Source organism: Ctenopharyngodon idella, chromosome 2, assembly GCF_019924925.1.
Source record: "Ctenopharyngodon idella isolate HZGC_01 chromosome 2, HZGC01, whole genome shotgun sequence".
In the NCBI taxonomy this organism is placed as follows: Eukaryota; Metazoa; Chordata; class Actinopteri; order Cypriniformes; family Xenocyprididae; genus Ctenopharyngodon; species Ctenopharyngodon idella.
The window spans coordinates 10,981,624-10,997,549 of NC_067221.1; the positions used below are offsets into that span (position 1 = coordinate 10,981,624).

Genomic DNA, 15,926 nt, shown 5'->3' on the forward strand with positions numbered 1-15,926 from the left:
TAAGTATTGATTACTGATGAAACAGAACCATATGTCTTTTTGAATGGACCTGGATCACTGTTACGGAGACACTTTAATTAGAAGCTAGTGGAGTGAAAAACAAGTCATTATTAGGCGTCTCACTGCTTTTCAGCAGTGTTTAATCAGTAGAATTGTGACATTATAATACAATAAAGCCCCTGACAAAATTGAACGATTAGAGTCAGTGAATGCTCAGCCATCCAGCATGAAGGATGTCATGCTGTTGCATGTATGAAGGACAACAAAGACTTGAAAGAAAAGCAAGTACGCTTGCAAAGGAAGAGTTCATATTAGGAATCCTAATACAGCGATAGCTGCAGAGTTGAATTACAACAGTAATGCATATTAAAGAGGTGATGAGCAGCGCTGGCATTTTAATTTGCAGCAGCCTAACGTTTTGTTTCAATGCAGAATGCTGTAAGGCAGTTTGACAGGTCTTGATTTTGGCAGTCTTGCTGCAAACAAATTTTTTTATGCAGTCCAGACACATTTATCAATCTTAGACAAAGGTTTAATACCAATTCTCATTTTGAGGGAAGACAAATTATAATAAAATATACAAAAAATGCTAATGTTCTGTATTAGTTATGTATTACAGTGAGTCAAATCCTTTATCAGATCCCATTCACATGGCATGTATCCATTCTCTGACCCAAGAGAGGAAGTCTCCTTCATTTGTAACATACTTTCTGTCCATATTATGCTTGTTTTTGTGATGGAAATGTTTTTTGTAAAAGCCTCAGAAAAGGTCAAAAGGGTATTTCAACATGGAATGTTTCAGAAAAGTGCAGATTAAGGATGCTCAGATCAAAGACCTTGCATATCTATACACATCACATGATCAAAGAATCTAGAGTTACCCAAAAAGTGCACAGTAGAAACACAATAGAACTAAAAGTCATATGATTAGCTTATATCGGGGGTATTCAATTAAAGTTCCAAGAGGTCCAGTCTCTATATCTCCTTCCCAGCGGAGGTCTGGACAATACTTTTTGGAACAGTTATATATTTCCATACGGGCAGCCACAGTACTTTGTACAAGAAAAATCCTAAACACTCAAAATAGTCAAAGATGAGAATCTTGGGCCCGAGAGCCAAAGCAGTGGTCTAAGAATTTTTACCAATATTTACCAAAAAAGTTAATATTTCCCCCAACTGGATATGAATACAAAAAGGTTAGATCAGATGTCTTATCAGGCTAATTTATATTATTATTATTATTTTATTTTATTTTTTTCATAATTTGTCACTTATGTGTAAGCACATAGAAGGCCTTGGGAAAGAGAAAACATACCTCTTAAGAAAAATATGGACAATTTTTATATTTTGCTCAAACAACGTACATAATCTAACAATCAATACCCTCATCGCAAGCACAAAACAAAGTTAACTAGTAATTTCAAAGATTTTTGTCTTCCCTTTGCCATCTCTAAATTTTCCAAATTACAAACATTGTTTATTATGAAATGCTCTTAATATGCTGATTAATAATGCTAAATGTAGCTATGGGGAAAAAACGAAACATCTAAAGGTGCCAAGCGTTAAATTGTCATAAATCTGGTTTAGTTAAACGTTTGGAGTCACCTGTTTGACAGATTGCATTTCCTGCATTCTCGTTTTCTGCAGCGTTTTAGCAAAAGTATATATTTTGCTGCTCACCGAGTTTCTGCTACTGTTGTTAAAATAACCGCGTCATCTGCAGCTCTTTACATCTTTAGCAGGAGAGAGAAGCAACACGCATTTAGCGGAAAGGGCTTGAATGAAGCGTGTTTGGCTCTAGATAAAAATATTAGATGATGTAGTGCCGAAAGATAATTACCATAAACGACCCTGAGTGCTTGTGGTGTGTACCACTCCATTGTTTTCATGCGCTGCTTACTTTAAAGGGGTCTTTGATTACTATTTCACTTTTTAAACTTTAGTTAGTGTGTAATGTTGCTGTTTGAGCATAAACAACATCTGCAAAGTTACAACACTCAAAGTTCAATGCAAAGGGAGATATTTTCTTTTACAGAAATTGCTTTTTAAGGACTGCAGCATACGGCTGGTAGGGACTAAAATGAGCTTCTTCCCGGGTTGGTGACAATACTAACCCCAAAATTTACATAAACGCGCAACAAAGGGGGTGAGGCCATGTTGGGCTGCTTTAGAGAAGACAAGCTATAATAAATGATCTATGGGGTATTTTGAGCTGAAACGTCACAGACACATTCTGGGGACACCAGTGACTTGTATTAAATCTTGTAAAAGGAGTATTATAGGACACCTTTAAACTGTAGAAATGGTAAAATGGCGCAAATGTCCCACGGTCCGGATGGAAGCATTATATTGACAATTCTGATGTTGTTTGAATTCGTGAAGAAGTCAGATTAGCAGGTTGAGAATTGAGAATTCCACGACATTATGCAACACATAATAAATCACGATCAGAAATCTAATCAGCCTAACGTACAGCTCTAGTTAACAAGATGATGGATTGTTAGCATAGTGCTGTCCTACACCTTCTTCTGTGACATTCTGCATCTATGCATACTTACACACTGCTTTCCCATTCAGTGGAAAGACATTGATGAATGAGCAGTAAGTGTGGCTCGCTTGCATGATAGTAAATGAACATGTTAAAAAGAGACATTCAGATGTAGAATTGAAAAATGATAGAGTGACATAACAGTGCTAGATACTAAAGATTGTCAGATAGCTAGATAGAATGTTAGATAGAACGACAAACACAGAGAGAGAAAGAGATAGATATAGAAATAGAGACAGATATGAAGGAAATATACTATATATACAAACTATAAACAGACTATAGAGTAGAGAAATGACTACATTATGTTCATTTATATTGTATTCATCCGTCATATTTGTGTTCTCTTGGAGAACTGTTGGCTATATAAGAATAGATATAGAGAGATGGAGAGAGTTTGTTTATGATTTAACGCCATGCGAGCTACCTCGGCTATATTCATGGTGAGAACAATTTTTTTTTTTATGAAAGAAAAAAAAAATTGGTTTTTAAATTTGATCTTAGATAAAAATTCTAAAACTAAATCAGGCCTTATTTCATTAAAAATCTTTTCATAAAAGTCAACAGAAAAATAAAGAGTTCTAACAGATTTCAAACTAACACAATCCATCAAAATATGCTTCAATGATAATGGATTCTGGCACAAAGGGCATAAAGGAGGATCTTCGCCCATTAACAGAAACATATGGGTTAGTCTGGAGTGCCCTACTGGACAGTGTGTGTAAATAATATGATCCCTGTGATTTTCAAACGACAACGTTTTGCACCAACCACAGGATTGATTTTATAAAGTTTGTTTGTTGTACATTTATCCCATTCAGTTTGCCATTTCTTACAAATGTAAGTATTTATAATAGATCTGAGGTCTGAAGGTGGAACTGGGAATTTGTCCCAACAAAAAATGACTTTAAAATTCTGTGCCTCCAAGGACTGCAAACTATTTAAAATTTCCACAAATGCTGAGTGTTCAAATTTGGAAGATGTCTGAAGACAAGATTTTGAGTCTGTCATTAATAGGAAATTTCGCTGCTGAGAAGTTTTAATATGCTGCAATGCCAAAATGATAGCATTGGCTTCTGCAGTGAAAACAGAAGGAATGAGGAATCTGTAATCCACTTTTCTGATGATTGACCACAAAGCCAGATGAAACATGTTCTTCAGTCTTTGACCCATCTGTATAAATTGGGATATATGATGGAAAACTTTCTCTGATACTTAAAAATTGTTTGTGGTTATCATTTGGATGGGTTTGAGATTTTTTGTTTCTTGTTAAATCCATGATTATGACGGTTTTTTTGATATTCCAAGGGGGAATACTACAAAAGTGTGTCTGGCTTAGTATATTTAAATCAACTTTTATATTTTCCAGGTGGGGTTTAATCCGCAGTCCGAAGGGACGAATACTCCTTGGTTTTTTGTCATACAATAAAGAGAACTGAGGTAAAAAAAAAACTGCTTGGTAAGCTGGATTATTTTTGAGATGGAGAGAGTGAAAGATAAAGAGAGATATGTAGATATCTAGTGAGAGAGAGAAATGGTGTGAGAGAGAGATAGAGAGATAGATAGATAGAGAGATCAGTAGACAGAGATAAATTCTATGAAGGAAATATACTATATATACACACTATTAATAGACAACAGAGAAGGAAATAACCATTTTATGTTCATTTATATTGTATCAATCCATCATATTTGTTGTCTATTTCATTTAATTGCAACTGTTCTTTTGGAGAACTGACTCAGACCAAGTGACGTACCAAACCATTCCTATTTAATCAAATCTCTATACTGAGAACAGAGAGATAGAGCTGTGCAGTTGATTACATAATATCAATAAAGAATGTTGGCCATATATATAAAAATAAAAAGAGGTCCATAATCAGATTCAATAATCAGTTGATTAACAGATAAAGAATCACAACTATGCTAAACCACAGACCAATATCCTCAAATCTGAGAATTTAAAGTATTGCTTTAGACCTATATATAACAGTGGTGAAGAGTGTACTAATGTGGAACATAAATAATGGCAAAAGTGCAGAGGCAGATCCATTGATGGCAGCAAAATGGAAGTCATGTAATCATGGACAGACACAGAGAGAGAATACCTTGTCAGGACAACTTAATAAGCTCTTCAGCAGGTGAGATGAATGAAGCGCTGCACTCTAATTCAATACTGTCAGCGACATGGACAATGAATTCATTACACAACTCTAATACCAACAGAGTCCAGCTTTCAGGGTTAATTTGAACATTAAATGTAGCCTGCGCTAAGAACGCCATGTGTGGGAAAATAAAATGCAGAATAAGAGTAACAAGGACCCTGTTTTTGTGCCTCGGCTATGTATTAAACAAATATGCACCGGCACAGGAAAAGTAATAAGCCTGGCGGAAGATAAAATGCCTTAGGACTAAATTTGGTCTAGCACTATATCCTAATTCAAATGATCAACATGAGCAGGAAGAGAATGTGGGGTGACAAGTTTTTTTCTGTTTCTAGCCTCTAAAAACCAAGCACTGAATGGGTGATGACGCGAGAGTGTGGAAGAGATTAAAATGAGCGCTTTTGTCAATCTGCAACCTTAATAAAGTAATAATGGGGTTCTTAGTATATTCACCATGAAAGCTCTGGGTAAATTAAATCCTTTCAGAATAAAAGAGTGAGTGATCCGCTAATGGACTTTGAAGAGGACACCTTCTGCTGAGCGATGCCCTGATCTGAAAAAAGTGAGAAAACAGACACACCCGTCCATCTGAAATGGATTCAGCAAATGTACTGCTTCATTCACTATGTCACCAAAAAAATAAAAGTAGATATATATTTTGGCATCAGATTTAATGATCTTTCATTAAGTATTTTTAGAGATACGTTTATATGGTGCCTTTACTTATCTTCATTTAGCAGATGCTTTGCAATCTATTTCCTGCAACGACAGTGCTATGTAAATGATTGGGGTTAAGTGTCTTTCTCTTAAGTGCCTTTAAAATGAAATGTTGTGGCTCTGAGAAATGTTTCACATTTTGCGAGAGGTCTCGGTTCAACTCTTGCTCTAATGACCTTTTTTTCCCTTCAAATATACTAATTAAAACTGCATTGTTCACCAGTATTTGTTCATTGGGGGTGAAAAGTCTGAGATCACATTGAAAATCTGGAATTCACAATCAAATTTTAACCTGTAAATAAATAAAGGATTTTGATTAATTTAGAATAAATAAACATTATAACTTAATTTTGGACTATTTATAGGTCACTAATCAAATAAGCAAATGTGTGGATAACAAAACAAAATAACAAAATACTAAGAAAAAAGGTTATTCTAATAATATAATTTATAAAAAAAAAAAAAAAAAAGATTAAATTATATAAATTAAATTGTATTAGTTTAGAAGAGTTCATAATAAACGCATTTTAGCAAGTGGTCTCATATTTTTGGACAGTAGTATATTCGGTTGCACATTATTTTGCGATTTCAATGTAATGGAGAGCAGACGAATGACTGTGTGTCAGAGGATTCAGGAGTGGATTCAGTGTGAAATGACCTATTAGTTTAATGCAGCTGAGTCAGTCGCAGGGGGGCTGAAATAAAAGCCCAACTAAATAGGGTCTACAATCACATAATGCTATTTTTAAAAAAGGCATGAGGCTCATTTTAAAAAGAAAATTTTATGACATTCAGTTGCATTCACAGATTCAGGAAAGGGGACTGGGTTGAAGCAGACAAGTTTCATGACACATACCCTGAAAGCAGCCAGGATTATGCGAGTGACCTTCTCTTTGACAGACTCTTGAAGGATGTCGGAGAGCGCCGGTACCACGTTGTAGCGCCGCAGCTGTTCGCAGAGTTGCGGGCTGAATGCCAGGAGCCACACGCAGAAGATCATCTGATACTGCAGCTGGAAGCCACACTTATTGCTCAGCACTGCCGTGATGCTGAAAGATGCACAGATAAGAAAAGTCAAAGTTAGTAAACAGTGGGGCATCTCACCCCTAATGGTCTGCTGAGAGGATGCTCTTCACAAAGTTAGTCCTGATGGTTTGATGGACGAGAAGGGGGGAAATGACAGTCCGCATTTTTGTGATGTATAATGAGACCATTACATGAAAGAAATTTTACTTGAGAGGCAAGAAAAAGAAAATTATCTTCAGAGAAGCCTCATTATCCTTTTTTTTACTCTGTCTGTACACTAGCAAACAAAAGAACCTTCATGATCACAGGGCTAAAACCTGCTAGGACAATGAGAGATGCTTTTTTGTTCTACAAGATGTTCTTCAATACTGCAAGGGACGAGGAACATAAAAGCTGGTACAGCACAACTGTGCTAATTGTGTGCGTTAAACATAAAAAAAATAAATAAATAAATAAATAAAGAAACATTTGCACTTCTTTTGAACAATACATTTACATAACTTTTCCATGAACTTTCCAGTTGTTTGTTGTTCAAGACTACTGGTTACAGATTTCACTTAAACGGAGCAATTCCTAGCCAATGAAATATGTTAATTAATATTTAATTAAATAATTAAATGTTAAATAAAAATTAAACGATAAAACATAAATACAATTAATTACACACACCATTCAAAAGTTTGATGTCAATGCCGTTTATTACTTTTATTCTGCAGTGATGCAATAAAGTAATCAAAAGTGAAAGCAAAGACATGGGTCATTGACAAAGGTTTTTAAAGTATAAAAAAAACACAATGGAGATAAAATTAATTTTGAGGTTTTATTAAGTGTTAACAATGAGATTATGTGGTTTTTATAACCAATTAACTCTGCTTTTGTCATTTTTTACAAGATGGACAAAATTTGTCACCAAAAACGTCATTCGGTTTAACCAAAATTTCGGTTTTACCAAATGACACTTTTGGTTATACCGAATGACGATATTTTCAAACAATGTTAACAGGCTGATATCTAGCTAGCTTGCAAAAGGACAATCAAACATTTTATATTTAGTACAAGTTTTTAAAATATCACAACATTTTCCGTGTTTTATAGCGGTTGTACCGAATGACCTGATGTTTCGGGACATGCGTATGAGCAAATGAAAACATGACATAACAGTTACTTTGCTTCAAGACCATGTGGTCCTTTGCAGGTGTCTGAATGATGTCACATCCTGTCACATGATATTGAACGCATGATATGATCCAAAATGGTCCCTTTATATTGGTTACTCCAAATGACATCAATGAAATTCATTTTTCCGGACATTCTTTCTCATAACAAAGCAACAACTTCTACACATAATTTTAATACCATTTTGCACTATGTTGATATATGCTATTATAAAATTATGCCAGAATAAAAATATATACATTTATTACATTTTAAGATGTTTTAATCACAAATGAAATGGCTGTATTGACCTTTGGACGGTTAAACCGAATGACCTTTTGACACTTCAAAATCTTTAAAATACCTTTATATGTAGCAAAATATTATTAAAACCTTTTGGATTCAATAAAAGAGATCTAGTTGTACTGCCTTACATACTTTGAATGTCATATCTTTGTTTTTTATTATTATTAAGGCCTTTGGACAAAATAAAATGACCCGTCATGTCACTGACCCATATATAAAGCTACAAAAGAATTTTATTTTAAATAAAAGCTGTTCTTTTGAACTTTTTATTAAATTAAATAAATTATATAAAAAATATAGCACAGCTGTTTTCAACATTGATAAAAAATGTTAATAATAAATGCACCAAATCAGCATATTAAAATGATTTCTGAAGGATCATGTGACACTGAAGACTGGAGTAATGGCTGCTATACATTCAGATTTGCCATCACAGGAATAAATTACATTTTAATATATATTATAGTATAAAAGAGGTATTTCACAATTTCACAAATGACTGTTTTTACTGTATTTTTTTTTTTTTTTTTAAATCAAAATCTTGCTGACTCCAAAATGGAAGTGTATTTGTATAAAATAAAACAAAATAATATTTATTATTAAATATTATTTAATACAATACTGTTATATAATTAATTTCTCTGTTTTTTTCAGGACTAGAAATCACATCATAACCAGATTTCCATAACTACTATGGGAGCTTAATAACTCACATGTATTGGCTACTACTGTATGTGCAATATCACACAAAACAAGACCTACATATTAGTGTGAAAATGAGCATTACCAGTTCACTCCGTCGGCCTCCACCCAGGCGAATCTGTATTCATTCACTCTCAGCATCAGCTGCAGGCAACCAGCGACGCACTGAACATACTGGGAGCTCTGTGAGGGTCCGAAGGAAAAATACACATACACAACACACACACGCACAAATTAGCATGCACACAAACACAAAAGGACAACACGATCAGAACACGAAGAACAGAACAGTTCAGAGAAGCAGGGAAATGGATGCATGAAATAACAAGCCTGTCCTTTTCAGGTACTAGCAAAGGAACACAATGAAACTAGGCTGCTCAAGCAGCATTTACACTCTCTGTAATTTTGCATTCACTTATGCACGTGCAGTACGTTTCTGACTTTTAAAAACGCCTTTTGGGTAACATGCTGGATCAAAGAGACAATCCCACAATGCAGCAGAGAGAAAGCAGCAGCCTTGAAACCTGGACAGAGTGAGTGAATCATAGAGAGGATGTTAGAGGAGATGTGGCTGAGAGAAGAGAGGAGACTCAGTCATTAACTGGGGGAGATGATGCTGTATATCAGCACCATATGCATAAAAGCAGAGTGGTCCAGAAAATAGAAAAGACAGGGAGGCAGGTCATGTAGAATAGCAAAGTGGAGACATCTTAAGTGCCATGAGAGGAAATTGAATTAAAATTTGTGCCTGCTTGCATTGCGCCAGTAGATTTTTGACTCGCCACACATGATGAAAAGAAAAAAGAAATTCTTTTCAAATGAACCCTAAAAAGCGCAAAAAGAAATGAAAGAGGAAGACTGCTATAGTGCAAGACAAAAGCCTTCTGGTGGTCCTTTCAATTTATCAATTCTAGTGGTGTATCTCAGAAAAAAAAAAGAAAGAAAAGCAGCTGAAATATTGGAATTATGACCAAAGCCACTGGCAAGAGAGGAAAGAATCTTTGTAAAAAAGCTTATAGATGGACACAGACAAAAAAGGTGTTGTGTTAGGGAAGTGCAGCTTTAGGAAAAAGTGAAAAGATTCACAGTGGATATGAATGGAAAAAAAGCAGTGGACAAGAAACAGCATGTGCTGCGTCTCGAAAAAGAGAGGGGTGAAGATCTCTGCCTCTGAAAGGGGATGGAGGCTCGTTCACACAGCTGCACATCCGCCTCCTTCATCCGTGACATACTCACTTCACTGGGGGAGATGGTCCCTGTTCCAGGTTCAGCACCTGTACCATGTAGTTTCTAACAACAACAACAAAAAAAAAAGATAGAAAGAAAACAAATCTGTGATTTTGGGCCTCTTGTTGTAGCGAACTTGAGCTGTATACTTGGACAATGATGGCAGGAATATAGATGACTCCTGAATGAGTGAAACGGCTTGTTCGTGACAGGCAGTTGTCTAAAATCTCCTTGGTAGAGTGGCCCTGAATTTATTTCGATCTCAGCGGCACTGCAAAACAAAATCCTTAAGCCTGTTACAATTTGACCCAAGTCACAATTTGGGTAAAAAAAAAAAAAAAAAAAAAAAAAAAAAAAAAAACCGCAACAGCCACGTAAAATGAAAACAAGACATAATTAAACTGTTATTTATAATCATTTTTGGCTTAGAATAGACAATATTTTTTATCCGATTCATTGAAAATGTTTATTCACAGCTTTCGCAGCTTAGCTACAATGAACCAAATTTATGGAGTGCACTCTGAATGGACTAATAAACACAAACTGCTTTGAGAGGTCTTCTATTTATGATTTTCAAAATTCATTAATTCAGAGGGCCCTCAGGCTAAAATATGAAACTCCATGCATATTGCAACATCTTATTACTGTACGATGATTTGTAGGGGAACTGAAAATGAAAGCTGGACTCTGTAAGTAGATGCATTAACTAAAAGCCAGAATCCACTACAAAACAGCTAGGAATTATTGACTTTACAACTAATACCTTAAATACATTTTCTGTAATGTCTTAAAAGTTTCATTTTGAAGGTATTTCCTTAGATTATATTATTCATTCATTATTAATATATTTATAAGAACATAAAAACATTTTTAAAAATTCATACAAAAGTCATAACAGTTATGTTTTCATTCACTTTTTTCACTTCGCATCTAATGCAGTACTTTATATCAAGGTTATACATCACTGTGCCTTTCACTTAAGCTCAGAAATGTATTCCAAAGCCATTACATTGTTTTTCTAATAACAAGCAATTGAAAAACATATTGAAAGTGGTGTACTCTATGGTTCAAAAGTTTGGGGTGAGTATGTTATTTTTTATTTTATTTTTTTGCAAGAAAAATGATCAGAAGTGACAGTAAAGAATTTTACATCGTTACAAACAGGTTCTATATTAAATAAACTCCATCTTTTTTCACGTTGATAAGAAATGTTTCTTGCACTGCAAATCAGCATATCAGAATGATTTCTGAAGGATCAAGTGACACTAAAGACTGGAGTAATGATGCTGAAAATTCAGCTTTGCCATCATAAGAATAAATTAAATTTTAAAATATATTAATATAGAAAACAGTAATTTTAAATTGTAACAATATGTCACAATAACAAATAAATGCAGCCTTGGTCAGTGATATATACTTCTTAAATCATTAAAAAAATAATTTAGTGTATCAGGTAGTGTACATCAGTAGTGGGGACACATTTGTTTAATTTTTTTGTGTTTTCAACACATAACAAGGCATTGAAATGTGATCAATTTGAGCTATGATGGTGGGAATATAATCTGCCACGGCAAGAAGCGGTGGGGACATGTCCCACCCCCACCCTACTGTAAATGATGCCTACGAGTGAAAACGAGATTCTGAAAAGTTAATGCAGACTTCAAATCTTTGATACAATCAAAACACTTGTCCTGTTACTGGTACTGCATGTGAATAGAGGTCATCTATCTTCAAATATGTGCATACAAATAACATCTTTGCACTTTAATGTAAATGGATCCTGGTCTAGGCTTGTGAAACAACATTAAACATGTTTGTTTGAAGGTTATCTAAAACAAAATAAGATTAAGAACACACTCAAATCCAAACAACAAATACATATACTCTCACTGCTTACTAACTAGGTGCAACATGAAGTTTCCAACAACAAGCAATTTTTCTGTCTACACAGTATGCTCTCTAAGCACACTAAACTGTTATCTGACACATTCACCGCCACATATCAGAAGACGTTTGATGTTTAATGTACAGTTGTGAGTTGTGACAAAACATCCTGCCCTTCGCCCAACTGGTTGACAAACCTAAGATATACCGTATATGGAAATAGAGGTGGGTGATATGACCAAAATCTTATATTACAATACGAGTAATTTTATTTCACGATTACGATCTGTATCACAATATAGTTATTTTAATATCACAAAAAACTAATACTAGCCTAACATAAGTTAAAAAAAAAAAAAAAAAAAAAAAAGAACAAAAGAAAATAATTACAAGTGTAAAGGAAAACAAACTACAATAGAACAGACACAAATGAAATAGACCTACCTGGAAAACTTCAAGTACTAGAAATAAGAAATACTACATAAATTATATAAAGTAATCAAATGTGTAAAAAACACTGTATAGTTATTTATACATGCGATTTACACTGTAAAGTAAATATACATTTATTCTTATTAAAGTGATTCAGGCAAGAGCAGTGAGTGACTTTCTGTTCTTCTTTTATTGTCAAATTAACATTAATGACAGACAGCAGCAGTTATATTAGGCTGCTGTCACTTTAAGAGCAAATGACGGATCCAAAATACTGATACATACACGTTTTCTTTCTCAAAGACAAATTACTTTGTTTACGAAGATACTTGCAAAGATGGACATTTTGACACATAAGTGTGTTTATTTGACCGCTCAAGTCCAATTAGGCGGCAAAAAGAACTCAGTTCAGTACTCACATGCTCACTGAGTAGCGGCTTCATGTGCGCGCATCTCTCAGACGGCGCTCAAAAACCATCTCTCATACAGCAGGAGCATATTGCAGTATGAGTTCTCTTATGCTGTTATTGTGATTCAGTGGCTTAAAATCATGCGCAATGCATGCAAATGATAAGCTTTCGTTATGGCGCAGCATGGCAACATCACATGAGCGTAACCATGATGGAGACGATAGTCCAAAATCTCTACCGGCTGACAAATTTCTATCGGTTAATTGTGTCTAACGGTAGGGTACAATGGGGCTAAAGGTGCACCAGGGTAAAAGGTGCATTTTTGCAGCGCAAAGATGATTCTGTGCTAATCTGATCTAATATTTGATGTTTTTCAAAATGTTAAAAATATAAGTAGCCAATGAAAATCGCTAAAATTATTGAATATATTTTGAGACAAAGGTCTTGTTAATGATTTTCAGTTTTGTTCAAGGTAAATAAAGCAACAGTTTTTCAATAACGGAAGAATATGTAAAAGTATGGTATTTGGGGTAAAAGGCACCCCTGTTGTTGGGGCTTTTACATGATAATCTTTAACTATATTAACATGATAATAAATAGCTGGCTGACCTTTCCCATTTGTTGACATGACATGGTAAGATTCAGATGGTAAATATCATATTAAGTTAGGTGTCCATCTTAGAGATATTCACCATATTTATAATGAAACCATCATATTTAAAAATATATTAATCATATCATATAATAAAATATTTATTGTTACTACTGTAAATCTATATTAAGTTATTATGGGATTTCTTTCAATGCTTTCAAGAATCTTTACTTTTTAAAATAAGATTCTATATTTTTAAAATATATTTTTATATTAACATTTTAATGACAGTATATTTATTGAACAAAAATGAATTCATTTATCAAAATAAACAGAAATTAGTAAAAACTTTACTAAAGTGACTGTTTTGAACAAGTATTAACTTAGACATTATTCAAAACATATAATTTTAGCTAAAGTATTTGTATAAACAATAAATGATAAATGTGTGCCTTTTACCCCAATGCTGGTGAGCCTTTTACCCCATGTGTGGGGTAAAAAGCCTACCTTGCCACCTCATATATTTATAAGATTTTTAAACAAACAAACAAACCACTTTTATGATTTATTTTCACACAAAATCTTCAATAAAAACATTTTTTTCAGCAACCACATACTATGGGAGTAGTGAAAAGCACATTTTTCTTAAGGTGTGCCTTTATCCCTGTTATCGCCCAGCCCTACATGGAAAAGAGCTTTTATCTCTTGCTACTTTATAACGTCCCTCCTGGTACACTGACAGCCTTGGTTTGACACATATATCACGCATATCTACTCTAAACAGGTATAGTGGGGCATAGAACAACAACAACAAAAAAAAAAATAGAAGTCAGAAACATGATACAAGATGTTATTTCACCAATTCTCTCAAGCAAGTAACACAAACATAACCTCTAGAATATTATGTTGAACCGGCACATCAGAGTTTTTTTTTTTTTTTTTTTTGAAAGCAAATAAGTTGGTACCACCACAAGTAAGGTCAACCCCTGGGTCCCATGTGCTGTTGGTAAATGACTCAAGCCACTGCACTTAGCACCACTGCGCCCTTGAGTGAATCTCTTAATCTGTATCTGTGGCTGGCCTGCTACAGCAGAGCTCACAGCTCACAGCTCATTCTGAGTCAGGAGGATCCAGGTTCAAATCGTGCTCTAGGCACTTCTTGGTTCATTCTTCTTGTTGTGCCCTTTATATAAAGCACTCTGCTGCAGTAGTGCCCTGGCACGGCTGCCTCTGCAGATCTCGACCCCCTACTGTGCACATGTAGGATACGAGGAGTGACACAGTACATACAAATTCACTCGATCCTGGGCAAGCGCTGCCTAACACACGGGTGGGCTCCAAAAGTCTGAGATCACTAGTGAAAATGCTTTTGCAATCAGTTTATTATATTATATATTGTAAATCTACAAATACAATATTTTTTGTTTATTTCATATATTGAAACATTTTCAGAATTAGCTTTAAATCAGACTGACTGCCTATTTTCTTTACCAAATCTCCAATGACTTTTTCAGGTATGGTGTGACTTCTAGATAAGTATTGTAAAAAATGTAAAAAATTCAAATTCTGATCTATTCGCTAATGAATCATTCAGACAATTTTGTGAACCTCTTCAAACAATTCAGTGAAAAGAAATTGACTCAAAAAATGCTCAAATGCTCACAAACTGGACATTACTATGCCTTGCAAACAAGTTTACTCTAAACAAAACCAGTAACTAGATGATTAAATACTTTATAGCAAAACATTATTATATTACAGCCTGGTTTTACAGACAGGGCTTAGATTAAGCCAGGATTATGCCTTAGTTCAATTAGGACATTTAAACAGCTTTATAAATATGCCTCAGGAAAAACATTACTGGTGTGCATCTTGAGACAAAACAATGGCAGTGACATATTTTAAGTTATATCAGTGCAAGTTGCTTTCAGTTAAAACAGCTCAAAGATGCATTTTAGTCTAGGACTGGGCTTGAAGGCCCCAATATACTTCAAGTGAAATCGAAGAACGAACTGATGTGATGTCATTTCGAACAAAATCATGCCAAACGAAGTTCGTTTTAGGAGCTCGAAATGGCTTGCCAAAGCAAACTCTCAGGAAAAGTTTGCTCCAGCTGCAAAACATCTTCGTACTACCATTGGTCCGTGATGATAACGTAATAGGAGGTGTACGCTGTGGCGCCGCCTTCTTTCAAGCAGAACTCTTTTTGGACTCATTTCATCTGTTGAGTCTGTCGAGGAAGGATCTTCGCGGGTGAAAACATGAACACACTGGATAGCTGCTTTATAGTAGAAAATGAAGTTGTGCTTCAGTTGAAATGAGGCACAGACAATCTATTGAATAAAATGCCAAATAAATAAACGTGACAGGACTTTACTGGAGGGCTAATTTGCAGAGCTCGTGCAAACATACCCGTGTTGTTATGATCAGATGCTTTTATTATGCTTTCTATAAAAAAATGGGTGCCGTTTTCTCATTTTTTGTTGTGTTTATTTTGTTACTGAGAGGAAAGCACGCATCACATAATTACATATTCATTTAAACGGCGCTCTCAGCAGTGTGGGCGGGGTGTTCAATAACAGTATATCGCTGCTCACGTAGTTCAAACTTCATTTTACCCCTAAACGAAGAATGAAAAAAAAACTTTGCTGTGAGTATATCGGGGCCTTGAGCCTTGTCTGTGAAACCGGGGGTAAAAGTTCTAAATTTGCACAAAAACAAATACCAAAAAAAAAACAAAAAAAAAAAACACTAATATTTAT

At 34.7% G+C, this 15,926-nt stretch overlaps 1 protein-coding gene across 2 annotated transcripts in view; it reads right to left on the reverse strand.

The window, feature by feature from the left end:
- Positions 1-15,926, reverse strand: part of atp6v1h (ATPase H+ transporting V1 subunit H) — a 45,730-nt gene that overhangs the window by 19,219 nt on the left and 10,585 nt on the right. Inside the window, exons 7-9 of one of the 2 annotated variants that reach the window (XM_051917993.1) lie at positions 9,856-9,909; positions 8,705-8,802; positions 6,287-6,479 (exon numbers count right to left, since the gene is read on the reverse strand). In XM_051917993.1, the coding sequence (XP_051773953.1) occupies positions 6,287-6,479; positions 8,705-8,802; positions 9,856-9,909 (345 nt within the window). The remainder of the gene's footprint in view (positions 1-6,286; positions 6,480-8,704; positions 8,803-9,855; positions 9,910-15,926) is intronic. The other variant, XM_051917998.1, reaches the window with a different exon arrangement.